This window comes from Manacus vitellinus, unplaced genomic scaffold (assembly GCF_001715985.3).
Source record: "Manacus vitellinus isolate BGI_N305 unplaced genomic scaffold, ASM171598v3 scaffold_6_pilon, whole genome shotgun sequence".
Lineage (NCBI taxonomy): Eukaryota > Metazoa > Chordata > Aves > Passeriformes > Pipridae > Manacus > Manacus vitellinus.
In genome coordinates, this window is record NW_021940750.1 from 3,423,107 (window position 1) to 3,450,984 (window position 27,878).

The window sequence follows — 27,878 nt, forward strand, 5'->3', positions numbered from 1 at the left end:
CCAGCGCCGGGCAGAGTTGTCGGCTCCGCGGTGAGCCCACCTGCTGCCACCCCTGTGTTTTTAAAAGCTGATACAAAGAAGTAAAGATGTTTGCTGGCTGGTCAGAGTAAAAGGAAAATAGTAACGGAGCTCACCAGTAACAACTGTTCTGAGTCTCCTTCCCCTTTGCTTTATGCAGGTGAAGCCTCTGGGAAAGCCCTGTCACGGAGGAGCCCCAGGGCCCCCTGGCCGTCAGCCATGGCTGTACCTATCGCGGTTCTTGACTGCGACCTCTTGCTCTATGGCCGTGGACACAGGACTTTGGATCGCTTCAAGCTGGAGGATGTCACAGACGAATATCTAGTATCCACGTACGGCTTTCCCCGACAATTCATTTACTACCTGGTGGATCTTCTGGGTGCCACTCTCTCACGCCCTACGCAGCGGTCCAGGGCCATCAGTCCGGAGACACAAATACTTGCTGCTTTGGGTTTCTATACCTCTGGCTCCTTCCAGACTCGCATGGGGGATGCAATTGGCATTAGTCAAGCCTCCATGAGCCGTTGTGTTGCCAATGTAACTGAGGCATTGGTGGAAAGAGCCTCACAGTTTATTCACTTTCCTGAGGATGAAGCTACTGTGCAGAGCCTAAAGGACAACTTTTATGGGCTGGCAGGCATGCCAGGAGTGCTTGGGGTGGTTGACTGCACCCATGTGGCAATCAAAGCACCAAATGCTGAGGACCTGTCCTATGTGAACCGAAAGGGTCTCCATTCCCTGAACTGCCTGATGGTGTGTGATGCCAGAGGAGTCCTCCTCAGTGCAGAAACGCACTGGCCAGGCAGCCTGCCCGACTGCACAGTGTTAGAGCAGGCAGCCCTTACAAGCCAGTTTGAAACTGAGCTACGTAAAGATGGCTGGTTACTTGGTAAGCCAATTTTTCCTCCTTCTTCTCAGTGGAAAGTCTACTATATATTGTCTCCTTATTGAGTCAAGAGCCTCAATGCTTTCCTGCCAATTGCTTTGAGATTTGTGATTCAGTTTGGACAATCCTTACCTTAGAAGTTTAGAACAGTAACTTCCAATCTGTGTTTTATACTGTCTGATTATTGTGTGTATTAGTTTACATTTATTCTGTTAAAAGCTTGTTTTCAGTATCTTACACCTTTCTAAGCTGAATTATGCAATTTTTAATTCTACATAGGGTCCCAGTCCAGCTGTCTTTCACTGGTTTATGCAGTAAATGAATTCACTTAAAACTCTTCCATGTGTTCTACCAGGATTTTCTTGAGTAAAACTGAATGCCTTTACTTTGTCACATTTGTAAACTGGAGTTATTGTTGCCCTTTCATGCCTTCTGTTTTAGCCAGAGAAATAAGTTATTCTGTATCTGCTGTACCAGAAAACTGACAGTGAGGAGCTGAAATCTGTAGCTGTGGGTGTGTAACCTTCTCCTTTTCACTGCTAACAGGTGACAGCTCCTTCTTACTGCGGACGTGGTTGATGACCCCTCTGCATATCCCCGAGACCCCTGCGGAATACCGGTACAACATGGCCCATTCTGCCACTCACAACATCATCGAGCGGACGTTCAGAACCATCCGGTCGCGTTTCCGCTGCCTGGATGGGTCCAAAGGCACCCTGCAGTATTCTCCAGAGAAATCCAGCCACATCATTCTGGCCTGCTGTGTGCTTCACAACATCTCCCTGGAACACGGGCTGGACGTGTGGTCCTCGCCAGCCACAGGACACATGGAACAACCGGAAGAAGAGTATGAGCAAATGGAATCAGTGGACTCGGAAGCTTGTCGTATTCGTCAGGAACTTTTACTTACTCATTTTAGCTAATGTTGTGACAGAGAAAAGGCTTCTAACAGTTCATCTGGGAAGTTATCCAGAGCAGATATGCCCCTTTGTCTTCTTTAAGTCAGTAAAGACCAAGCAGATGTGAGACAAGGAGAAATTTTACACTCTTCATTTCAGGCGAATTTCTGAACTTCTCTCAGTTTCGTCAGAGATGCAATTTAATTGTTAAAGTTTTACTGTTGTGATACTTAGAGGCTCCCCTTTTACCTGACTTAGAGAACAATGACTAACGTGACATCAGTGAAGAAATTTGGGAAGTTGCCTTTGATAATGATGAAAAATATGTAAACCTTGCACTTTTTTACAAAGCAACAATTCTATGCTACTGTGTAACCCAAAACACTTATGATTGATTTTTAAACAGCATTTCACACAAAGTAAAATTCCATGTGAGCTCCTGTCTACGACGAATTCATGAGCAGAAAAGCAAACCTTTATCTTTTTATTTGCAGGTATAAATTCTTGCTAAATACCTTTTTGCTGTTTTGCAAATCTCACAAAACCCAATGATTTCTCTGAAAACTGAACTGTGTTCTGGGAAGGCTCTGGCTTCTTGCTTGCACGTATCTAGAGAGTCAAGAAGAGTGGAACGTTTCTTCTTTCCCAGATAGGCTGGAGAAGATGTTAAGCTATGGTTGACTGTCAGGTACTTAACAGACATCAGGACATAGGCAAGTGAATGTTAAGAGTCTCGTTTTTACTAGGTATGTCTGCTGCAACAGGAGACTTGTCATCTTGTTGGCTGCTGTAAAAGAAATGTCAAGGACTGACTGGGTCACAGAAATTGAACTGATTGCAAAACTTCTTCGTTTAGATCAAGCTGAGGTACAGAAAGGCTGCTCTAGCGCTGCTGGCAATCTACCTCTTCAGTGGAATGAGATGACTGATGCACACTGTTGTTGCTGGCACAAGGCTGGGCAGTTTCCTGGCAACATTCTCCTTCTAAAAGGCTCAAGTGTTTCCAAGGATCTCATGACAGCAGTCTGAGAAAATTTTGTTTCTTACATTTTATTGTTTGTTGGGCAATAAATGAAACAAAATAATGGGGAATGCAGAATGCTACAAAATTGTAACTACTTAACGTAACAGTGCAAACACCTGGCACAGCAGGTCTGTCCTTTTAGAGGAAATGAGCCTGGATTATGCTCCACATTTGAAGACTACAAGAGTATGGGACGTATTTTGAAGTGCAGAATGGAGAGGCAGGATTAGATACAGTCTGCCAAGTTTGCAATGGCAGTAAGCATTTTCTATCTTACAGAAAACCAAGCATGCTTTATGATGTGTAAGCAAGATGTTTTCAGAAGCCTTGATGAGAACTGTAAAATGTACAACAATCTGAGATGTAATTCTATTTTCTTTACATACCTTCCCATGACATATCATATAGGAACTACTCTTGGTCACTGTGGTGAAACTCCTGCTCCTTTTAGCTAGGAAGAAGCAGACGAGCATTGTTTTCTAAAAAAATAAAAAAGGCATTTTTAAGGTAAGAGTTGCTGCTATATAAGGTGCCTGATGGCTCACAATCACATCTGATGGTCTGTGCTAAAAATACTGATCACTAGACCAAAACACCAGCAGACACTGAATGAGCTGCATGGGTGACGCTGAGGTCAAGTGAGACTTGGGCATGTGTAGGTACAAACACTGTCACATAATAACAAGCTGGAGTTTCTCAATTTATGCTATGAATAGCTCTCCCCAGCATGTGCTGAGGCCAGAGAGAACTCAGAGTGGAGGCACTTCCTGGAAGACATTTGTTGCTCAGTTTTATCTTCTTTCAGCCACTGTCACTTTTGGTAGAGTTTAATTTCAAAACAGATTTCACTGCTTCTCAGTTTGGGCAAAAACTGCATCAGGCCACACCAGACAAAGCCAATCCACTGAATACGACTATTCTTTCCTCAGTCAGATGTCAGAACACTTCTGTTCACTTGGGAAATGCAGGGAGCACTTTGCCCCACATACTCCTAAGCAGCTTCCTTCAAAACAATTCACCTAACACTTTTTTCCCTCAGGTTTAGGCAATATTTAAATTGACAGCTGTGATTCATGTTTCTTCCCTGTTTTCCAGCTTCTCTGTACTTTCAGCTCGTCTTGCCAGCTGCATTTCAGGATACTTACAAGATTGTGCACTGTCAGAACTTTGAGACTTAAAGTCTACCCTGACCATGTAATACCTGATAAGTCTCAGTCACCTGTTAAAGAGTGACAGTGACTGGCTGTTCACAGTATTGCAGTTTTCACTTCTTGGCTAAATTCCCTGTAAAACCCCATCATCAGCCCTTTTCCCTTTTTGGTGTTCCCTTAAGATACTCCCTCAAAGCCTGGCTGGCTGTGCTGCAGGCTGCCTTTGCTCCTGCCAATCCCACATATCACATGCCAACTAGGTTTTCCTAGAATCATAGAATGGTTTGGGTTGGAAGGGACCTTGAAGATCATTGAGTTCCCACCCCCCCGACATGGGCAGGGACATCTTCCACTAGACCAGGTCACTCAGAGCCCCATCCAGCCTGGCCTTGAACACCTTCAGGAATGGGGCATCCACAGCTTCCCTGGACAACGTGTTCCAGTGCCTCAGCAGCCTCACAGTAAAGAATTTTTTCCTAATAACTAATCCAAACTTACTCCCTTTCAGTTTGAACCCATTCCCCCAGTCCTGTCACTACATGCTCTTGTAAATAGTCTTGCCCCATCTTTCTTGTAAGTTCCTTTCAGGTACTGGATGGCCGCAATTAGGTCACCCCAAAACCTTCTCATTTCCAGGCTGAAAAAAAAAAAAATTGAAAAGAATTGTTTTCTGCAAATTGCTTTGAGATTTGTGGTTCAGTTTGGACAACCCTTATCCTGGAAGTTTGGAACAGAACTTTCAATCTGTTTTATACAGTCTGCTTATGATACGTATTAGTTTACACCCATTCTGTTAAGAGCTTGTTTGGGGTACCCCACAGCTCTGGGCTGAGTTGTGCAGGTTTTAATTCCCGGCGGGGTCCCAGCTCGGGTCGGTGCCGCGGCCCTCGGGGCTCGACTGCTCTCGCCTGCCCTCCGTCGCCCCCGGGCGGCGGTGGAAGACTTCGTCGCTCGGCTGGCGCTGCCTGGCGGCGTTCTAGCCTCGGCTGCTCGGGCCTTGCTCCCGCGCTCGGCGCGCCGCCGTTTCGGGCCCGCTCGGCGCTCGGCTGGCCGCCTGGCCGGAGCTCGGCGCGGCGGCGGCGACACCGGACCCGGGGCCGCTGCGCCCCCGGCCCCGCCCGGCCCGCCGCCGCCCAGGTACGCTCCGGGCCTACGCGCGGCCCGGCCCCGCGACGAGGTCGCGCCGCCGCTCACGGGCGCGGCGGGCGCGGCCGTTCCCGCGGGTGGCGCCCCGGAGGGCAGGGGACCGGCCCGTGCCGGGCCGCGGCGGGCGGAGCGCGGCCGGGAAGGGAGGGGGGCTCGCTGCCGGCGCCTTTGTGCAGGAGCTCCGGGGCCGCGGCCTTCCAGGGAGGGGGCAGCGGGAGGGCCGCTGCGCTGCCCCGGGCCGGGCACTGCCGCGCGGAGGGCGAGACCGCGGCGGTTGCCTCCGTCGGCCGGGGGGACGGGACGGACGGCGGACGGGAGCCTTCCGGAGAGCGGGGAAGGGTTCCTGCTCGCCGCCTGCCCGCCGGAGCCCTCCTCAAACCGGAATTTGCATCCGAGTTTGGGTGCCTTGCGCTTCTCTGCTCATCGCCCCCGCTTTCCCGAGGGTCCGGTCCGGCGGCTGGGCTGCTCTGGAATCATGTTTTTTGACGTTGCTGCTGTTGTTTTCCGCCTTTACCCAAATAAAACATGTAGGAAGTGTTGGTTGCTCTATCTGTTATGGTATTCACCTTGTGTTGCAGAACATTTGCTTTTGAAAGTAGTGTTTGGCATAAAATGCGTTCAGGTGTGCTTCCAGTTACTTTTTGTCTTGTGAGGGAGCGAGCCCAGCTGATTCACCAGCTGTGGGAACGTTTTTTGTTTTCATCTGCAACATTCTTCCAGACAACACCTAAATTTCTGTAGTGATTGTGTAGTGTTTTGAGATTACTTGTGATCCTGCCAGTACCGTGCGTTCAGCTGCCTTTGGAAAGCAATTTTTCCTGCACTAAAACAGCATTTCATCTTCAAGAGATGCTGTAGGTGGTTACATGTAGTTTTTTGCACTACATACTTTCCAGTGTTGTTCTGTTGTAACAGACTGATTTAAGAGTTGCTGTTATCTAGGTGCAAGCTCCTCCCCAGGAAGATTAGTTGTATGAGTGTGAAGTCTGTGTAAATGTGGTCAGTGCTGCTCCATTTTCTCCTCTGTATGAAGTATGCTTTGGTCTTTATTTAAAAACCCAGTGTGTTCTTCTATATTTGTCCTTGTTTACTGTTCCACCCAGCTTGGTGTCCTCTGCAAGTGTCATCTGGCTTCTTTGCCTTTGCCACTCCCATCCTCTTTCAAATTGCTAATGGGAATGTTAAAAAGGGACCTAAGAATGACCTGCTGGTAATGTGCACTTACTGCCAGTCCATTACTGGATTGTTTAAGTTTGTTGTTGGGTCAGTTTTGAGAATGTGATGCAGATTTGAATGCCTTATGGGTGACACAGGCAACAGGACCTGAAATTCTCTGCTGAATTTAAAATCCTTTTTTGTGTTCTGAAGGGCTGCTGTAAGCAACATTTTCTAACATTCAGAGCTGTTCAGTGTAGCTTGTGTGCCAGTTCTGGAGTTCACAATTGATGCTTCTGTAGGTTTGGGTTTTTTTTCAAATCTGGTCCACTGGTGTTTCAGCAGTCACGAGTAAGTGTGTTGTACTCACCTGCTGATTTATGTGGCCGTTAATGAGTAGGGCAGTTCACTAGCATTCATATTTTTCCTAATGCTTGAAGTGAAGAATATATTTGGATCCAGATATCTGGATTTGCCTTTTCGGATTGAGTTGCTGGGCAGTTTATGCTGAGAGTTTACTTTGCTGACAGCTTCTTCTCATTTTTTTTTTCTTTTGCCCTTTTCTGAGTCATAACTGACCCTCTGGATTCTTGTTGGGTTGCTTCCTACTTTTCCATTTTCTGTGCAGCATTTCTAACTTTTATGCAGCTGTAACAACCAGTTCTAAAGAAGGCAAGCAATGATGCTGTGTGCTACTATCCCTCTGCCAGAAGTTTGGCATTTGAATACTTATTTTTTAAAGAAACTTCTGGAAAGATACTATGGTATCTTTTATGCCATGGTTAGCAAGCTAACTGAACCCATGGCTCTTGTGGAGTTATTGTTGTTGTGAATACTTATTAGTGTTACTAATGCAAATAGCATTAAGGTACTTCTTTTTTTTTTCCCCTACCGAGTTTGCATTATCAAGGACCCAATAAAGGGCAGTAGTACGTGGTAATAGTTACCTTGTGTGTTTTTTGTTAGTAGCCTGGTGCTAACCCAGCAAGGAGGGTGATAGAAACAAAATATTAATAAGGCAAGGCCAAAAGAATTTTGGTTTACGAAAGTTGAATGACAATGGGATATGCCGTGGAAGAGGATTAATATTAGAAATCTTTGAATGGAAAGTTAGTAAATGGTATAGTAGTTGCCTAATGAAAGACCCATTGATTGGGTTGCTTGAAACTAGAGGAGACCCACATGTCTCTGCAAGAGGAGATGTACATGCCTGCCTCTCAGGACTTAACATGGGTTGTTAAGAACTCTGGGATTGTTGTCTGGTAACTGTTTGTTGTCTCCAGCTTTGGTAGACTGTTGAAGGCACTCAGGACAATGAGGTGTCAGGCTTGAGCATGGAGAGCTCATCTTAATCTGTGTGCTCGCACAGCTCCACTTCAGGTGTTCTCAGTGAGGTGTTTTGGGCTGTCGTTGCAGAGTGATTCCTGCTTCCTTCTTCCTGGTACGCAGTACTAATTCTCCACCTTGAGCAGCATAGAATTGCTGACAGGAATCTCGGACCCGTGTTTTGGACACTTTCTCCCCTCCCTATTTATTTCTCCACAGTCTCAGTCCAAGGCCAAGAAGAGCAAGGGTGTCAAGAATTGGCTGTTTCTTTGTTCAGAGTTTAAATCTTTGTCTCACACCTCTTCTTTAGTTCTGATACATCTTTGTGTGAAGACTTCAGCTTCTGTGTGGATCATTTTTGCTTTTTGTCTTGATAACTTACTTCCATGTGAGCAAGAAATTATATGGCCTGTGTTTTTTAATATGTGTTTTTGTTTCCAGTTGTTTATTACTTGGGTGAGGTGCACATGCCTTAAGTGCAGCCTTGAATGCATAAAACACTTTGTCTTCATCTTGTGGTACCCAATGCTACTTCTGCTACTTTGTTGTGTGGGCACTCCCAAATTTTCTCTTGTGTGTAATGTCACTTGGGGGCACTTGGCTGTGGCCCTTGAGGTTGAGGAACCTTGATGTGACTTTGAATGTAAACACTGGGATTTTGAATTGAAAATTTCTTTACCTTTCTACCTAATTGAGAATAATTCTTTTAGGGGGTTAATCTGAATTCTATGTCGCTCTGTTTGTCTTTCTCTCTCTGTTGCTGTAGCTGTCTCTTCTCTCTGACCCTCATTTCCTGCTGTATACGGTACTTAACAAAAGATGCCATGGTTTGAGTATGGAATTGTGGAAACCAACTCTTAATCTTCTGGATCTCAGTTCTGCTGTTTGACTTATCTTACAGTTCTGTGAAATTATGTTTATTCTCGTCCTATCTTCTGGATTGAAACTAATATCTCTCTCCTCAAGAATTCATTAAGTTTATGTGGAAATTGTGATAACAGTCAGGAAAGTGCTCCATATTCTCATTGGTAAATGAAACTGTCAGACTCCAGATGTGGCTGATCACTTACACTGATTTTTATTACTTCCCTTTTTATTTTTACCATTCATTTTCTGACCTTTAGAAGTTGATATCTGCAAGCTTCTCTCCTACTTCTTCACAATTTTGCTGTAAATAGCTAGCAATTTAGTGTATTTCTTTTGATTGAAAAGTTCTCCAAAGCATATTCAGCTCATTTAATACAGACTGGGAAGACAAATTAAGATTCTAATGGCAATCAGCTCCTCATTGCAGTCATACAGGATCTTGAAATGACAATGTACTATTGACATCTTTGTAATGTAATTGAATTTCCTGAGCTGTTTGTAGTTTCAATTTAAAACACAGCATTGAATTTTTCAATCATGAAGCACTAATACAAGTTATTTTTCTTTAGGAATCCTGTTCTGATTTATGTAGAAGCACTTACTGCAGTGGATACAATTTAGAGCAGTGGGTCTAGTGCATCTGCAGAAGATTTGCTTTTGAATTACTTTCCCACCTCTCTCTGGCCTTGACCAAAGAAAAATTTCAGCTTACAGAACTATACTTTGGGGAATATTTAAAAACTTTGAAGAGTAAAACCAGGGCCATCTAATGAAAGTGCCTTCATGGTATTAGTTTTGGACTCTGTTGCATAGTTGCATCATAAAGTTGGTGTCTCTCCTCCTAAGGCTTTTTAATAGTGTTTTTTTTAATTTTCCATATTTAGGGACAGTTAGTTGAAAACTGGCTCTTGCTCTAATTAAATTTTTAAATTAAGCTGCCTTTTTTTTTTTTAAGCATAATTAAGGACACATAAGTAGAAACAGAACAAGAGAATGGATTCTAGTTTTGCTTTTTTCATTGTTTTGGTTAACCATGCTTAAGGTAATTGTTTGTTACCCCTGTGGACTGTTTTTGTTTTTTAAAGATTCTAGTGCAATGTAGCTTTATTTTCAATTTAGATATTACTGCAAGGTATCTTGAAGTTTGCTCTATGCAAAATGCTTTCTGGTGTTTGTTTTTTTTTGGTTGGTTGTTGTTTTGTTTTTCTTTGTTTTTTTGCTGAAGAGCTAATATCTCTGCAAATGGTGACAAAGATCCTGTAGAAGTATCACAAATGGAGTTAAGGAAAGACAAATCATGTTGTTTGAAGTAAATTTAAACATGTAGCTGGTCAGGTACATTACCAGAAATTCATATGGTCCTGTCACTTAATAAGGAACATAGTCCCATTCTTCCAACACTTGTGTTAAGTTTTGACGTGTGCAGCTATTCTGGATATGAGTCATGTCACCTATTTTTTACTGATTTTGTTGTTCTATAACATTGCTCAAATTCCAGTGCTACATAGTTCAATTACTTACCAAACTAGGACTCCTTGAGTTGTCTTGTTTGTTTAGCTGAGTTGATGCAGTGCAAAGAGGGCAAATCAGCTTTTTTGTTTTGGTTTTACATAAACATCTTTTTAGTTTTGCTCAGTCTTTCAAGTGGAGACATGAAAAGGGTTAGTGGGAATGGCATGACATTTGGTATGAATTGAATCAGTATTTTTAATAAAATTGCAAGTATAATTTGTGTCTTCTACCTGAGATAGCATTTCTGGGTTTCTTACATGACACTGTTTTGTGCAGTTTAGGAAAACGATGGCATCATAATTTCTGTATTACAGGAGAGAGGGAAACATGGATTATAAACAAGGAAGGGAACTAAAAAAGTCCCTGGAGCTGTGTGATTGCTCATATATGTTCCAAATTATGTTTTAGTCATCTGATTTGTTCTTGGAGATCTCCTGTCTGTGGGTCTTGAAACCGGGTTTAATTACTTATTCAATGAAGTACCTGTAAAAGGAGGGGCTGTGTAGTCTGTAGTCCTTGGCAAGATGATCTTTGGCTGTTTTCAGTGTGCACAATGATTTATTCTTTGCTCTTTTGAGCTTCTGAAAAATGTAAGGGGTCTTGATAAGAGAGTTTGCCTCAAAATTAAACTGTAAAATACAAAGGAGACTGACTTGTAGAAACTCCTTTGAGGCAATAACGTGTCTTGTGACTGCAGCCTTCAGTAGGATCCCTGTGAAGATAAAACATTTGGGCTTAGTGCTGCACGCACTGTTTTCATGCCTGTTTCGTGATCTCCTGATCATTCTTGGAGAACCCACCCACATGTACAATAGCAGGAATGCTAAATTATTGCTAATATTTATTAAATTACTGGAATGTATTAAATACATTCTAAATAAACAGTTCTCTTGAATATATTGCTGGTGTTCCAAGCCTGAGATGCTGCAGTTTATAATTTGGAATAGTTGCAATGGCACACTCCATTGTTAGTGCTGGACACTTCACTTACAGACATTTTGAAAACAGAAGTAACTGGCTTACGAGATAGGAAGGCCCTTGGCCAGAGCAGGGATAGTTCACGGTACTAATAATCTGTTTCCTCTTCTGTTCTAGAGACAAGTTTGCTTGTGGTTTTGCAGGACAGTGACATGCCTCATTGTTCACTACATGTTTTTTTTTGTTCTGTTTTGTTGTGTTTCCCCCCCCCACCCCATGTGTTCTTTTAATACAAAGTATACAATTTGCATTGGCCCATAAGCTGTGTGGATCATATCCATTTTACAGTCAATGTGTTCTGGAAGTCTTAAAACTCAATAAAGGGACTTTGAGACAGAAACTTCCAGCACATGCTTTCTTTCCTCTGCCTTTTCTAGGGAGGCTTATACATGTGTTCTCTCTGTGGATTCCAGATTGCGAAGTCAGTGACAACTTTTATATTTCACTTAATGTTGTCTCTTTCTTCATCAGTCACTTGAGATCTTTGGGCAGCAGAATTGTCTGAAATTATTTGGAGATTTCTATCTTCTGGATAGATCTTCCTTTATAAATAGCTTTTACTGTTTGCAGCTTTATTTTTGTTTTTTTTTTTTAAAACACTGATAGAGCTGTTTACGCTGATTCTGTACACACACATTAGGAAAGGCTTTTAGTATTGGGCTCAGCATGCAACCACAATGTCCTTTGGAGTGGTAATAGATTTGAAAGCTGAAGGCCACATGGAATAACTTTTTTCCCCAATGGAGAATTGAATAACATGAAATAGATAGTATTCAGATATTTTCTTTGTATCAAAGCCAACTGTGCTCCCAGCATGGAGGTACCACAATTGGCACGAAGTTAGTTACACCAGAGATGGGGAAGGGGCCTGTTAAGAGATGGGACCATAATCTCTGTAAAGTGCTGAAGTTTCTAACTGGAACGGTAAACCATTTCATAACGCATAAAATATCTTGACATCCTTTCTATATGGCAATTTGATTGTGCTTCTTTTTATTTCTCTTCTCTCCCTACCTTTTTGTCAGTGTTTTCAGGGGGTCCTGTACCAGCATGAAGTTCTACCAGTTTGCTGCTTTGCTTTGGTTTTCTAGAGGTTCAGTGTCATAAAAGTGGCAATAACAAGTGAGCTTGTATCACTCTAATGCTGGGAATCCTTCAGGCTCTGTACCAGAACAGCTGGTACAGAGCAAGTAAAAGGCTTGGGGTTGGGCTCTGTAATGCTCTTTCCAAAACTGTAAACAGCCCAGCATGTTGTCCTGAAATGCCCTGAAGGGAGAAAACTGTTAAGGAAAGAAAGCTGCCAATTATATAAAAATTTCTTGAGTCTCCACTTTCAGAATTTCTTTGGTGCCCTGGACCACATCCAGGGGATCAACTAATCTTGCAGTTGTTGGACTCCACTTTTGGTCGTCCTAATTAAACCAACCAAAACTGCTTCTGCCACCTGCCCTCCCCCCAAAAAAAGAAAAAAAAAACACCAAAGAAACAAAACAAAGAAGACAAAAAGCCCAAACCCAAAAACAACCCCCCCAAAAAACCAACAACAAGAAGAATACCAATCCCTGTTTAGGTAGTCAGCTGTTTATCAGTTGTGATAGCGTGGGTATTTGTAATAGAAGCTGTTACTGAATTAGTCCACCACTTGCCTGAACAGGTTTGATCCAGTGAGCTGCAAGTTTTCTTTATGCTGAGGCCCAAGAAGTATTTTCAAACCCACTGCATTTAATTTAAACTTTGTTAGTCAGATGGCTAATGAGTTGCTATAAATATGGTTGGTACTTGAATAGTTTATCTGCTAATGGTATTTAATAACATGCTGTCATTGTTTGACTTATATTTGAGGAAAATGTTTGGAGTTGGTTCAAGCTAATTCAGGCAGGATAAAGCTTGGTCCCCAAAGGGGTCCAGGGTAACACTGAAGTCCCAGCATCATTCAAGGATACATTCAGTGTTTTCTGAAGAGATTGCAGCTTTTAAAAATGTTGAACATCTTAACAGGGTACTGTGGAGGCATTTGAATTCAGTTTTCTTTTGCTTACTTTTCAAATGGGATAAAGACATGAGTCAGAAGAAGCTGAAAAAATGAAGGACAGTCCCTGAGGAAAAAACATCAAGGTCAAACACTCAGGAAGCTCCCGTGTTAAGTGTTTGTTATTGCCAAATTAGTTGAATAAATTAGGACACATACACAGAAATTTAGATAAACTGTCTTAGGGTATGTACTTGATTTTATATAGTGGTGGAGATCTATCAGTAAGGTGAAACTAGAGGTTCACTGACTGCAGTTGTAGGTGTTATGTGTCCCTTTATTTTACAATATGTAAACTTACCTACCCATTGCATAAATAAACATAAAGTTATTTGTTAAACCTCTTGATTTCCTTGTTGCTATTGTACTTGAGGGAACATTGGTTCTTCTGAAAGGGCTGAAATGTTGCTAGGTTGTCAGAGCTTGTCCTTTCTCAGGGGTAATTGCATTATCTCACTTGTAAATTATCAGGATCTCTTAAGTTATGTAAGTTTTTTGGCCTTTAAAGCTACTGAAAGGCTGTTCCAAAGCTTAATGTTTTAGATTTCTTCAAACTTCCAGCTTATTCCAGCTGCAGGTTTGGTCTTCCATTGATGTCCTATTTCTATGTTTATTCTCGGGTCATTGTAGCCATTATTCTTTATATACACCCATATAGAATATTCAGCTACTTTTACTAGACAAAACTAGACTTACAGTTTCCCCCTGTAAAATAGGCTTTTTGTTGCCTGTATTGTTCTGAGCTATCCTTCTCCTCCATGCTGCTTACCATCTGAATCCAGTAATTTCTGAACATGGGTGACTGGGGCTGTTTGCAGAATCTCAACCAGGATTTATTAGCATTTGGTGAAAAAAGATTTTTGGGTTAGGGATTTCTGTATTATATTGTGGTTTTAGATGTATCTATTCCCGTTATCCTTGTTCTAGCTTTTTTGGATCTGGGCTTTTTTAATCTGTACAGTTGTTTTTAGGAGTTTGCTTGCAGCATGACATCTTGACTTTTTATGTTACTTTCCAGTAAGACTTTTATTTTGTAGAATAATTCCTACCTAACATTTGACTGACTTTCACAGATTCTCAAAAGAAGGCTTATTTTACACTGTAGAGTTCAGCTTCTCTAAAATACACGATCCCCATGCTGTTTACATTAAGCATCAGGGAATTTTCAGCTAGCTTGAATTTCATTGTGGAGAATTTCTTTTCTAGGAAAATGGATGCCTTTACTTGTTCATTGCTCCAGTACTCTTTATTGTACTTTTGCAAATGAAAACTGGTCTACTTTATTAGAACTCATTTTCCTGGGTTATCTCTTCAGACAGCTCCTCCTTGTAAGCAGCAGCTGTCTTAATCCGTTCAGGGTGGTTTTTATTTAGAGACAGTGAGAGGAAAGAAAGGTTTGCTAATGACCATTCTGTCATTTAACAATTCATCTCTTGTGTACATGAACCTTTTTTCCCTGTATGTGTTTTTTTCTTTTTTAAGTTGCTACTTTCTTTTTCTTCTCTGTTGAATATCGATTGTTTTGTTCAATGTAACATGAACTGAGGAGGATTTGTCTTCAGATCTTTATGTTCTAGAGATGGCAGAGTAGTATGCACACTCTGCGGGGATCAAATGGTAATAGCATTGCAGCAAAGTTTCTTAGTTTACCTAATCAAAGAAACTTTTCTGGAGAGCTTTTGTGGCAAACTCCAATGCACAACACCACTCAAAAGCTGTGTAACTCGGTTGCTATTAGAGTCACTGTATTTAGTTCTTTCAAAGAATTAATTTTCTTTTTCTAGACAATGTGTATTAATGCTTTCCTTTGCAGCTCAAAGTGTATCAAAAGCATTAGTCTTTGCCATTGTGCATTACTTGGGTGAACTGTTGTTCTAAGAGCAATGTAGATCAAAAGATGATGTGCAGAGAGGTGGAATGAATAATCTTGATAGAGCTGGCCAAGATGCCGCTGCAGTGTAAGGTTTGGTCCAATATATGATTGTTTTTCTATGTTTTAAGCTATTGTGATGGAGTTGGAAGTATTTTGGACTTGGGATCTATCAGTCATCTGACCTTTATAGTGATAATAATTACTGTTATTGAAATTTGAATTATTCCCTGGAGACTCCTCTGTCATATTGTCAATTTTGTAGTACTATTTCTCTAGCTATCAGTCACAGCTCCCAGACAGGACCTAAATCTTCAAGGTGTAATCTTTTCTTCTTTATTATATACAGTAAGAGATGAAGGGAAGGGAAAAAGTTTCAAGGCCAAGTTTTAATTCCCTTTAGGTGTGGTGTGCCTAGGGCATGTGTACAAGGAAAGAGACGGATACTGTCCAAGTAGTCTTTGGCTGCAGAAATGTCAAAGCTGGGTCTGTATTATGGAAGCAGGTAGCAAAGGCTGTGGGAGAGGACAGACATATTTTTCTCTTAAGTCTAGTACTTTGGGATTCAAAGCTCTTACTTCATCTGGGTGATCAAGGTAAAAGCTGCCTTCCTTATCTGTGTCTTATCTCTCTAGGTTTCCATGAAGATAAACAACTGAAATGTGGATAGCCTATCTGTAGCTTGGTGGTAGTTGTCATCTGGAACCTGTCTCCTCCGAGTAGCTGGTGTAGTGTTGGCAGCCGAGAGCCATGAAGGTTGTCCCAGAGAAGAATGCTGTCCGCATCCTGTGGGGTAGGGAACGGGGTACCCAAGCCTTGGGTGCTCAGCGGCTTCTGCAGGAGTTGGTCGAGGATAAAACTCGATGGATGAAATGGGAGGGCAAGGTAAGGTTGTGGGATAGAGCTACATAGCTTGATCTTGGAGTGGGGGAAGGGAGGCAGGGATTTGAAATAAATTGTCTTGTGATCGTACATTTCATGTGTTACGCTTGATATGCTCTCTGGCTCTGTTCAGTTCCTGCAGTGATGTGATACTAGATATGTTCCTGCAGCGGGTTCCCCCTGTTGTCTTTGTGGCTTACAGTACAGTATGATCATATGACTCTTGCAACACTTCCTGCTTTGTTGGCTTTTTCAGAAAGTTGAGTTACCAGACAGTCCACGCTCCACCTTCTTGCTGGCGTTTAGTCCAGACAGGTAATTAACTCCTAGTTCGTTCCCTGTTTCAGCAGTCTCCCTACACTTACAAAAGTGATGGAGGCTTGTGCCCATTGAGTTGTCCAGTCCCGAACAGCTGAGTGAAACTTCTGGTTCCTGACGTGCATGGATGGAATGTGCGCGCCTTCCTAATCTCACAGCTTCGAGCATAGTTGGTGTTTAATTTCTGAGGTACCCAGGTGATACGAAGTTCTATGTGCAGCCACCATGGGATTTCATAAAAAACTAGAGGGAGTAAAAAAATTTTTAATACAACATGCTCAAGTTATGTGGCACACTCACTGGGATATCTAGGAATAAAGTACAGAGCAGAATGATGCAGAAATGGAGGTGGGATCCCTCATAACGTCACTTGATTTGACAGTGGTTGAGATGGTATGGAGAATTGGGAATATTTATTTGCCCCAAATTGTCACTCGGGAGTTCCTTCTGAGCTGCATGTTCACTCTGACATTCAAGGTCAAGCTTGTGCTTGCAGATTCAGATGAGATCATATTTGCATGGACCCTGAAATCTGGCTACAGGAAGCTTTGTGGCCACTGGTGAAACAGTAGCCTCTTACCTTTTGAGCTCTGTGAGGGAGAGTTGCTGGGTTAGGTGTGAACAGACCCTAATCGTGGTTGGATTTTGCTGTACTTTCCTCATGCTAATGTTTGTCCTATCTTCTGCATTCCCAGGACCCTAATGGCTTCCACACATGTGAACCACAACATCTACATCACAGAGGTGAAAACGGGCAAGTGTGTTCATTCCTTGGTTGGACATCGCCGCACTCCCTGGTGTGTCACCTTCCATCCCACCATCCCGGGCCTCATTGCTTCTGGATGCCTAGATGGGGAGGTTAGAATTTGGGATTTACATGTAAGTCTTTCCTGAAACATATGTTCCTTTGCTATTTGATGAGTAGTGACTATTTTTATCTGAGTTTGTTTTCCAGATGTTACCTGGTAATAGAGCTCCGAGGAGCTTTACTGGGACCTGTCTCTTAAAACGTAGAGCAGACCATAGCCATCCTCTTCTGTCTAGAGAGGAAGTGACAGATTCTTCATTCAGTCCTGCCAGTTAGGTCATGCTTCTGCAGGAGTTAGTGAAGGATAAAACTCAATGAAGTAAACTGTGCCTGTTTAGTTTATTAGAGTGGTACAGGTAGTGCTGGAGAACTTTATGCGAGGTGCCTGTTTAGCTTATGGGAAAGACATGTCATTTGTCATTCCACTGAGCGTATCTGAACTGTGCAGTAGAGAAGCTGTTGCTCTGCCAGTTCTACCTAGTCTGATGATTGGCACAGAGACAAAACACATGTACTTTTATCTGGTTGCTCTAAAATGAAGCATTTTTACAGGCTGCTTGAGATGCACTTACCTACAAAAATACATCTGCGGTCATTGTTGCAAATAGCATTACATTCTGTTGTTGTTGCCAGGAAAGCATGTCATTTCCAATACTCTAGGCAGTCTTATAGTTCTGGCACATACATGCAAATTTAATGATTGCAAACTTTGTAGTAAACTGCTGGTGGTTCTTGATTCCTCACTCTAGGGTGGAAGTGAGAGCTGGTTCACAGATAGCAACAATGCCATTGCATCACTTGCTTTTCATCCTACGGCTCAGCTCTTGCTGATTGCTACTGCCAATGAGATACATTTCTGGGACTGGAGTCGTCGGGAGCCTTTTGCAGTGGTGAAAACAGCCAGTGAAATGGAGAGGGTCAGGTGAGTTCCTGTTCCTGGGTGAAGAGAACACTTTTATGTGAAAAAGTCAGATCTGGGGAACGCAGGGCATTCCTCTGGGATGCTGCACCCTCTGCACTGAAACAGTGGAGGGAAGTGTTCCTTGCAGCTCCTTAACTCAGCTGATAGAAAACCAGTTCTGTGCGCAGGAAGAAAAGCAATTGGAAGTAATAGATCGGCTTGGTTGGTTGTATTTGTAATAGGACATGTGTCCAGTAAATGCCCAGAATCTACTTCACATTGATTTGTAAGCTTAGTAATTAAACTTGTCAGTCATAAGGATGAGAGAAACCAGAAGGTGCTGGAAGAGAGTGCTGAGCTATTACTTAGGTGCACTTGTAGATAAAACTACATTGCTGGAAACTTGATGCCTTCTTTTGATCCATTTAAAATAAGACAATGATGTGACATTCAAGGCAAATTAATCTCTCCCTTTGTACCAAATTCCATTTTATAATATAAATATGCATATTCCTTTAAATTTTCTGGTTATTTCAATTGATACAGCAGTACTTACTTCCACTGTTAACTTGTCTATAGTGTTGCTGTGGACTGTAAAATAGCTGCAATCTTCAGCTAGATCAGTACGTTTTGTTCTTCTTAGTGCATAAACTTTTTGACGTCTTTCATAAGAGAATGATGATAATGTAGCAATGTTCTCATTGCAAATATTTCCTGTGGGGTTTTCTTCCTTGCTGTGTCCAACTTCCTGTGTCAATGTGGAATGTGAACTGATGATTGATACTCTGGCACTGCTTTTGTTTTAGGCTGGTACGGTTTGATCCCTTGGGACACTACTTGCTCACAGCAATTGTTAACCCTTCTAACCAGCAGGTAAGGGGATTGTAATTAACCGGTCAATACAGGTACTGACAAGATGCTCTGCTTTAACCTTGGTCTGTTTCTAAGCAGCCTTGTGCTTTTCTGAAAACCTGAAGTCCTCCTAAGCTGAGTTCTGTCTCACCTTAATTGGTCACAAGAATCTTCTTGTGCTATGTGCAGGGCTAATAAAGTACTTTCCAAAATATATTTGTTTTACCCTCACTGTCTGATTAGTGGTGAGACAGATGTCGTGATGGTCCTGCTCTTTCACTTTTGTTGTGACATTCTTTGTGGATTTGAAGTTATTTGAAATATTAATAATCCTCCCCTCAGCTGCTGACCCTCAGATGCTGATTCTTCTGTTTATATGAACAGTGTGTTGTCAAAGCTCACTGGGCTCACTGGGAAGAGGTTGTCTGTGTCCGTAAAATGAGCTTGGAAGTCGTCTCAAGTGGTTTCCTGCAAGTCAAGGGCTTTAGAAAGGGGCTTATCACATCCTTTCATCTGTCTGGGGTGGTAGCTGACTTTTGGCTGTTTATTTGGAGGTATAGGATTTTGCCTTAAGGTGATTGAACTTTGATTGTTTCCTTCTGCAGAGCGATGAGGAAGTGGAAATCTCCGTGGACAGCACAGAGATGCCTCATTATCGTCAGCGCGCTATCCTTCCATCTCAGCCTGTGAGGCGCACACCCCTCCTCCACAACTTCCTGCATATGTTGTCCTCCCGCTCCTCTGGCATACAGGTGGGAGAGCAAAACAGTGTTCAAGACTCTGCTACCCCATCCCCTCCACCGCCTCCACCACCACCACCTCCGCCTCCAGCCAGTGAGAACACAAGGGCATCTGTCTATAACAGGCTCCGGGAGCGAGTCAGCTATCCCACAGCAGAGTGCTGCCAGCACCTGGGGATGTTGTGCCTTTGCAGCCGATGCTCTAGTGCAAGACTTCCTTCTTCTCTCTTCCCACACCAGGAAAATGCACCCTCCACGTCTTCTGGGGCCACTGGCACTTCCTTCTCCTCTGTGCAGACAGAGCCTTATCAACCCCCAGAGCAGGCATCTGTAGCGCAGGAAGAGCAGGGGATACTTAACAGGCCCTCTGCTTTCAGCACAGTTCAGAGCAGCACTGCTGGCAACACCCTGCGCAACCTTAGCCTGGGCCCCACACGGCGGTCCCTCAGCGGGCCCTTGGCAGGCCACCAGTCCCGGTACCAACAGTCTGCGAGAGAGATGGCTTCAGGCTTAGGTGGGTCTGACTGGTCCAGGACAGTGCTGAACATGAGCTCTCGGTCTGAGCTGGAAGCCATGCCTCCCCCTAGGACCAGTGCCTCCTCTGTGAGCTTACTGTCGGTGCTCAGACAGCAGGAGGGAGGTTCCCAGGCATCAGTCTATACCTCTGCAACAGAAGGGAGGGGCTTTCTGACCCCAGGGGCTGAGGTGAACAGTGGTAGTAGTGCTGGCCCGAGCAATCCAGCCAGCATCCGTAATGAGCTCCAGTGTGATTTGAGGCGATTCTTCCTGGAATATGACCGGCTTCAGGAGTTAGATCAGGGGATTGGTGGGGAGCCCAGCCAGTCGCAACAGGCTCAAGAAATGCTCAACAACAACATTGAGCCTGATCGACCAGGTCCCTCCCATCAGCAGACTCCACACAGCAGTGAAAACAATTCCAATTTGTCCCGGGGTCACCTGAACCGCTGTCGTGCTTGTCATAACCTGCTGACCTTTAACAATGACACGCTGCGCTGGGAAAGAAGCACGCCTAGCTACACACCAGGGCAGGTCCAAAGCACATTTGAGGGTGTGCCTCCAAATACCAGCCAGGTGCAGCCTGCAGAGAGAACCGAGGGCAGAGCTCCTGCCTCTAGCAGACTGCAGCTGGGCAGCTCTTCCACCCCGCAGGAGGAGAGGACCGTGGGAGTGGTCTTTAACCAGGAGACGGGGCACTGGGAAAGAGTTTACAGCCAGTCGGCTTCAAGCAGACCTGGGAATGTATCACAGGAGGCCTTAAACCAGGAAATGCCTGAGGAAAGCTCAGAGGAGGATTCACTCAGGAGGTAAGATATATGGTTGCCCTTCCTCCTCTATTTTTTCTTAAACCTTTTCTGTCTAGTCTGAGTTTTTTCAGTATTTTCAGAGTTAAAAATCTTTTCTCATGTGGCTGTGCGCTATTCATGTAGAGGAAAATAGAGACATCGATGTTTATGTCTTTTATAGCTGCTGTTGTCATGCTGCAGGTGGGTTCTGAAGATTAGGACAGAGACTGGACCTCTAAATGATAGTACAGACAGGCAAAAGGGCAGGCTCCTGCAGCAGAGCTCTGGGTGAACTGTGCTCCTGGTGTTTCCCAGACACTGCTGAAGGGTGGGAACACAGGACATATTATGCTGTCCTTTGTGCCCCATACCACACGTGGAGAATCTGCCCGGGATTGGCATGGAAAATTGGACATGAGTAGTGAGAATTGCTTTCTTGAGTGCTTTGTCTTGTTGAGGTTGTAGTTGTTAAGTTGAAAGGGTTAAGAATAAATTTCTTGATGTTGCCAATAGGGCAGAAGTCAAAGCTCTGTGTCAGTGGTTTGGGCATATACCCAAATGTGACTGTTTGGTCAAACCTCTGCTGATGGTTTGCCATTGATAAAAGAGGCAAGTTTTGAAAGTGGCTTATGTTGACCTGGTGTGGTTGGGGACGTGCTGATCACTGAAAATTTTAGGCTTTGCTGTATTCTTCTTTTAAGAAGGTGATTCTTATTTTGGAAAGATATTTCTCTTCTACTTCAGATATGTTACAAGAAACAGGACAAGCTAAATTGAACTTGCATCAGAAGGACCTGTACACGTTGTGTTAAGTGTCTTCACTGCCTTGTATGGATGGTTCGGCTACAGTGGTACTTTGGATAGGGTTTACTGGGTTTCACTTTCACATCTCTGTCAAGTGATTTGTGCTCTCACCAGAGGAAAGGTCCAATCTTCCTGTTTCTCGGAAATAGATGCTTTGAGCTGTAGGAAAGCAAAATTTCCAGGTTGGATGCAGATGTAACTGACTAAGATGACTTTTTGCACAGGAGTGCTTGAACAAAAGGAATTCTTTCCTTCTTCCTGCAGATAAGCTGATTATACTCTGGCTGGAACACTGGCTGCCTTTCTTGTTGCTGTAGTTGCATAGCAAATAAACGGTGGTGGTCATAAAATTATTCATATACTTCTAAATCCTTGTCCCAGTTTTTTTTTAATAGCCTATCATAATGAGAGTCTCAAGCTGATTATATGGTGACTACTTCTTTCTTGGGCCTGAACTTACCTGCCATTAATTGAAGTCAGATGTCCTCTTGTCCCCTATTAAAGGGCCGAGAGGTGAGAAGGGGCTGACAAAAGTTAGCTTTAAAGTGGCACTTGAGTAAGTCTTGTATTATCTTTCTTTTGAAATAGTGGTACGTACTCATATCACTCTACCCTGTCTCTTGTTTTCTAGGATGAGTCAGAAATAACAGGGGCAAATAACCTTTTTATTAATCAGGCAATTGGCACATATTTGGACAGTGAGATGTAGTGGGATCTGTAGATGTGATTTTTTCTGAGATAACTATAATTTTTTGTTTGTTTTCACAGTCTCCTGCCTCTGTTATCAGACTTTTCTCAAGAGCAGGCATGGCAGGGCCTGCTTCCCTTCTGACTGAAGTAGGTTAAGTATAGGGTACTGAGGTAAGAAAGCTGGAAGCAGTAGGCAGCCTGGTATTAAATGCTCATTGTAATTTCCTTGAAGTAAAACTTCATTTCCTGTCTTGTTAAACAAATCATGTGGGCTTGGGGGCTTTATGAAATCTTTTACCTTAAAAAGAGCCTTGCATGTGCTACTGGTGTAATTTTCTGCCATTCTCAAATTAGCTGGTTATATTTTTCCTTATAGAACAATAACAAGTCAGCAAGCACCCAGTTATGTAAGTTTTGCATAGAGTGAACATCCTCACACCAAGCCTTCATGTCTCTCAGGCCTAAGATGTGCTTTCACAGTGGAAGTGCTGGAACCATTCCTGCACAGCAGAGTCCAAAATGTCTATTAACCTTTGCAGCTGGAGAAACATGCAAAGATGGTGGCTAAGGGTCATTAGATGTAAGCTGTGTAATGCTGAAAGTGCTGGGGAGATAGAAGAGGGGATGATAAGCCTTCAAACCGGAGGGTACAAATGATAACTTAATACACACTTTCAATCAATGTAATTTTGTGCCTGTTAACCTCAGGTTAATTCTTAGCGTTGGAGTCCAAGTTTTGCTTGTAACCTGTCTTAAAATTCTGTTCTTCTTTATCTCTCCATTAGATGTCCTCATTGGGCAATTGAGCTCTATATTCAAAGGTCAGCTGGAAAACTTTAAATAAAAATCCTATCTGGAAACTCTGTATGTTCTCATTCTCCATCCGTGGGCAGGATTTATTCCTTGACCTGGCCTTCCTGGCTGAGAAGTAGCTTACTGGGAAGACATTGCTATTGAGGGTCAATTAATTTAATAGGGTAGTTTAAGGAAGGCTATTCTTTGCATTCTCTTGATGTAACTATGTCAGCTGGGTAGGGAGAGAATTCTGCTCTTTCTGATGGTACTGGACTAATTATTTTGGGCTAATCACAAAGGTATTAATAAGCATGTAGTGACATTACTCATGACTAACAGGTCTGGGTCTGGCACCTCTGTTAGGAGGAGCATGTCACTGGGGGCCTCAGCAGTACAGGAGTCCTATCACATTCAGCTTGGCCTGAAAGCAGTGTGGGCATTGAGCTGTGTCCTTCTTGAAGTTATGCCAGTGAGGTATGAGTTTGGGGAAGGTTTACGATCTACATTAAGCAGAAGTTGGTGAGACTGAGCTTTAGCTTTTCTGAGGTTCTACAGCCTGGTCTCATTAATTCAGATCTAGAGGGTTTTCCCCTTTGGATGTCTTTGCCTCACTTCTAACATCAAAGTGAAAAGAACCTCAGAAATCCCTGAAGTTGTCATGTGAAATGTGCTGCATAAAATTGATGATAAAAACTGTTGGAAAGATGTAGATGAAGGGAAGATAACTGAGCAACAGATGATAGCTAGCTTAATTTTTCTATAACTTTCTGTTAATTAAAATATGTGTTGAGGAAGCATTGTGTTAATACTGTAATCTCAGTGAGGGAAAAGATTCTCTTAGGTACTTTAAGATGTTGCTGTGTGGACCAATTCAGGTTGATAATGAAAAGTTGGTCAGGGAATGAAAGAGGATTCTTCTCTCAAAAGAGAAGCTAGTGCCATCTTAAGAAAATGATATGTAGAATCCTAGTTCATCTATAGAATATATAGTTCATATATAAAATTGGAGTTCATCAGTTAATGATAGGTACAGTGCAATGCTGACTAATAAAATTGATCCAGATTTTTTCTCTTTGGTTATTTTAATATCACACAAGTGACATCTACTGAACTAGTGTGTTTTTTTCAGAAAAAAAAAAAAGAAAATAATTTGAGTTTAAATCTGTTGTTGTTTCTGAGTTCTGGCATGGCACCCCAAGCCGCATCTGGAATGGATGCAAGGAGCAAGTGGTGACCATGTATATAGCCACTGACACATCTCAAACCTTATTCTGTGAAACAATACCTATAAATGGGGAAAAGGAAGGGGAAAATTGTCCTCCATAGATGTCAGATTTAACTTCTCATACTATATGAACTGGACAATTTTGATATTGTTTAGCTGTTGTTTTTGTCTAGAGATTAGAATGCATTACTGCAAGTGAAAGGTGCGTCCTGTCCTATTACTGGGCAGATTTGCATGAAACCCACGTTTCTGAAGGAAACACTTATTATCCTTATTCTTCCATCAAGAAGCTTTATCTGGCAATTATGTTAAACTTCTCTAACCACTCCACTGCACTCATTCTAGAGGTCAAATTCTGTAGACTGTGGTACTAGTAACTTCTGTGCCTGCATCTTATGAATGCATAATGTTTTCACCTTGCCTCACCTATTTAGTTTGACACACAAGATACACTGCTGAAGTTATCTGAACATCTGAGAAGTCTTTTGAACTGTCCTGAGTAATGGTTTTGCCATGCATACAGGTAGAAAGGAGTGAGTGTATGTGAGGTGGGGGAGTTTTTGTCTGGGGACACTTGTATAAACTCCTTTGTTTTATTTGTGAGTATATAAAAGGCAGAGTCCACAGTGCTGTGCAAATAGTTGAGCTGCTGAAGTTGTACGGTTTACCAAAGGCATTGCTTTTTGGTGTGTTTTAGTATGTTGGATGCACTGTGCACAAGTGACAAGTGAAGACCAGATTCTCTAGAACCATTTAACAGGGTCCAGGATCAAATTTTGTTTTCTCAGCTCTTGTTTGAGGACTCTGATTCCTCCTGCCTGTGTTCTTGCTATGCGGTGAACCCAGTCTTTTTTCCTGAGTGAACATTGTGTTACACTCAGCCTGGATGAGAAAGCTACATACAGGATTGTAAATGTGGTCCAGGTGTCAGTGCTGTATGTTACAAGCGAGTTTGGCTGTGCTGTGTTTCATTTAGAAAGTTTTAAATGCTCTAACTGTGGTTTCCACCTGTTAGCCGAATGTGGACCTTTGTGCCCTGCTCTTGTCAGGCAGGTAGAGGCCTGACATAACACCAGGTGCAGCAGAGTGAGAGCAGTGGTACTGCTCTCACCTGCCTTGGTAGTACAGTGACTCCAGCTCATACCACATCTCTCTTCGGTCTTGATGGCCTTTCTGACAGCACATAGCTCTCCATACTTAGAGCGTGTATGAAAAGAAGCACCAGTCTGTTCCCCTTGGATTTTCTCAGAACTTACTTCCATATTGCTTTGCTGCCACAAGGGGGTAATGTTGCTTTTGCTCCTTTCTCTCTCCTTTCAGAACCAGAAAGTTTCTGAGTTCTCGAGTAAAGGAAACAAGGTAGCTTCAGAACCCTCCCCACTCCTAAACTGCAACTTATCTCCTTTGTTACCATACATTTGCAAGTTCTTCGGTGTTTGGGGAAAGGCGTGAATGTGGGGATCCAGAGGGGAAGTGGCTCTGATAGAGAATGCAGGCAAGGGAGGAGCTTAATCCTTTCGGCTTTTGTACGAGTTTGAAAGAGAGAGATGTGGATTTGAGTTTAGACAGCTGTTTTATCTTTCTGATATGCAAATGCTCATGAGTTAGAGCTGTGAAAGACCTTGGCAACTTTGTAGAATTCGTCTGGACTTCTTGCTTATTGCTTTCCAAGCCTGGAGCAAACCTTTCTTTGTAGTCTGCCTTCTCAAAGGTTTTGTTTTCATTTAAATGGTTGCTCATCCTCAGAAGACTTCCATAATGGAGCTTGTTTTCTGGAGGAATGCTTGGCAGATGTTGGCTGAAGTCTGGAGTGTCACCTTTTCCATGGGGCTATGTTTATTTTCCTCTTCAAGTATGTCTTGAACTATTACCTGAATTTTGGAGCTTTTCCATAAGAAGACAATGATTATGTTTGGAGGTGGTGGTTTGTTTTGGGGTGTGGTGTTTTTTTGCCTAATGAAAATAGGTATGGCTTTCTCACGGCCTTGAGGGGATGCTTCTTCTCGTTCTAAATTATAGACACAGTACTGACTAGTGATCGAACTGGGATCAGTCTGTGGTTAAAGCAGATTGAGAGGGTATGAACACCCCCATTCCTGCCCAGCAGAGGTGAGTCCTGTATATGAAAGGAAGAGTACAGTCACTTTTGCAGCTTGTTCCTGAGTTTGTGCTGGAGCTTGAGCTTCTGATGTACAGCTCTGGTTGTTGATGTAAATGACCAAGCTGATCAGATCTCTGCATGTATTGACTTCTAGTAGCTTTCTCGCAGTGCGAGGCAGTGAGTGAAAGGGTGTATGTCACTCATATCCTTGCTTTAAAAACAAAACAATCAGAACACTTCCTTGCCCCCTGCCACCGGTACAGAACTGCCTAGGAAGAGATAGTTCTGTGGCTGAAATTTACCATCAAAATACAAGAGGAATGTATTCACTTTACTTTTTGGGGAGAGGAAAGTAAAGCGGGAGGGAATTACCTTATCTGAAGCTACAAAATGTGGTTTGTGGTAGAGACAGAACACATAGCTAGTGTATTCTGTCTTTTGTTCTGTTCCTTATTTCACATAATCCGTGTTGCTACTATTTTTTTCCTAATTGCTTAAAGCGGTTGGGACTTGCTTATTCAAGTTGTATTTAATATATATTGTGGCAGTGGTGTTGAGTTCACTGAGAAAGGGAGACTTGAGCAGGAAAAGGGCATACCTGAGCTGTGGAGAAGAAAGGCAGCACTATCCAGTGCTGGCTGCTCAGGCCGCTCATCAGTGGCAATGTGGACTCTGCCTAATCTAAATAGACCTACCCAACATCGTTTTCCTCACTCCTTAGGTTCAGGCCCATTACCTGCGGAAACTTTGCTAACACTGTGTCCTGGAATTTGTAGTTTGGGCTCAGTGTTTTGTTTAACATTATGGTGTGTAGACCTTACCTGTGCTGTGGAAAGAAGGATTTTTTGACAAACCTTGTAGTCTCCATGTGTAATGTGATAGCTTTGAAAAAGTTTATACTGTGCTGTTTTCAGGCTGGTTAAGAAATAATTACAAAGATGCTTGTTACAATTCTTGAAAATTGTGGTAATAGAGATAAGTAATATCTTAGCAGCTAGTAAGGAACAGTGGGGCAAACAGAAGTTATGAACGGATTTGCAAGCAGAGGCAAGAGGTTTGGGAAGAGGTGCTTGAGGGGATATGGCCAAAACTGTGGGGTAGGGGAATGACTTCTGTAAATTATAGCCTGGACACATAGGAGTGAACAAAGACCTAATTTGTCAGTTGTGAACATGAAGTGAAGTCATAGTCTGAAGGTGACACGAGCATTTAGACATGATAATTAGCTGTGTTTATGGGTGAGAGGTGCAGACTGTGGATACACTTGGCAAGTATTCTTTGTTTGACCTTTTCTAAAAATGGAAAATGCAAATTAGTTTTATCAGGAGACTGACCATAGCATGAACTATAGGAGAGGCTGCCATGATATCTGAATGGTCGGTTAATGCCTATGTAAGCTGTGAGGTTATTACTGCCACCCTTCCAGCTTTGTGATTTTTTTTTTTTTACTTTTTTTTTTTTCTAGGCTGAACCTACTGTCTCTGTGTGGGCAGGAAAAAATTTGTTTTACTGACGTCATAGAAGCTTGAGCTCTTGAATATGCTGCTAGTTACGTAGAAGAACAAGTGAAAGAAGTGCCTGTTTTCTTGCACAAATA

General features: G+C 42.7%; 3 protein-coding genes across 4 annotated transcripts in view; 2 read left to right on the forward strand and 1 right to left on the reverse strand.

The window, feature by feature from the left end:
* The window catches only part of ATG13 (autophagy related 13), a 24,088-nt gene extending 23,868 nt beyond the window's left edge, over positions 1-220 (reverse strand). The window contains exon 1 of the mRNA XM_018082321.2: positions 135-220. The gene's annotated coding sequence lies outside the window, so the exon portion shown is untranslated. The remainder of the gene's footprint in view (positions 1-134) is intronic.
* On the forward strand, positions 39-2,219 carry HARBI1 (harbinger transposase derived 1). Its single transcript, XM_008919785.3, has 2 exons — positions 39-907; positions 1,451-2,219. The coding sequence occupies exons 1-2, from the start codon at positions 238-240 to the stop codon at positions 1,825-1,827; spliced, it is 1,047 nt and encodes a 348-aa protein (XP_008918033.2). The 5' UTR covers positions 39-237; the 3' UTR covers positions 1,828-2,219.
* Positions 2,220-15,496: 13,277 nt separating this feature from the next.
* AMBRA1 (autophagy and beclin 1 regulator 1) overlaps positions 15,497-27,878 on the forward strand; it is a 118,757-nt gene continuing 106,375 nt past the window's right edge. Inside the window, exons 1-7 of one of the 2 annotated variants that reach the window (XM_018082318.2) lie at positions 15,497-15,746; positions 16,000-16,058; positions 16,757-16,940; positions 17,619-17,791; positions 18,577-18,643; positions 19,228-19,374; positions 20,533-20,687. In XM_018082318.2, coding sequence (XP_017937807.1) covers positions 15,612-15,746; positions 16,000-16,058; positions 16,757-16,940; positions 17,619-17,791; positions 18,577-18,643; positions 19,228-19,374; positions 20,533-20,687 — 920 coding nt within the window. In that variant the 5' untranslated portion in view covers positions 15,497-15,611. Of the gene's footprint in view, positions 15,747-15,999; positions 16,059-16,756; positions 16,941-17,618; positions 17,792-18,576; positions 18,644-19,227; positions 20,688-27,878 lie in introns of both variants that reach the window. The other variant, XM_018082317.2, reaches the window with a different exon arrangement.

Excerpts from the sequence above, each read along its gene's own strand:
- HARBI1 (XM_008919785.3), top strand. The coding sequence starts at position 238 with ATGGCTGTACCTATCGCGGTTCTTGACTGCGACCTCTTGCTCTATGGC. Across the intron at positions 908-1,450 it reads TAAAGATGGCTGGTTACTTG|GTGACAGCTCCTTCTTACTG; the intron begins GTAAGCCAATTT and ends CACTGCTAACAG.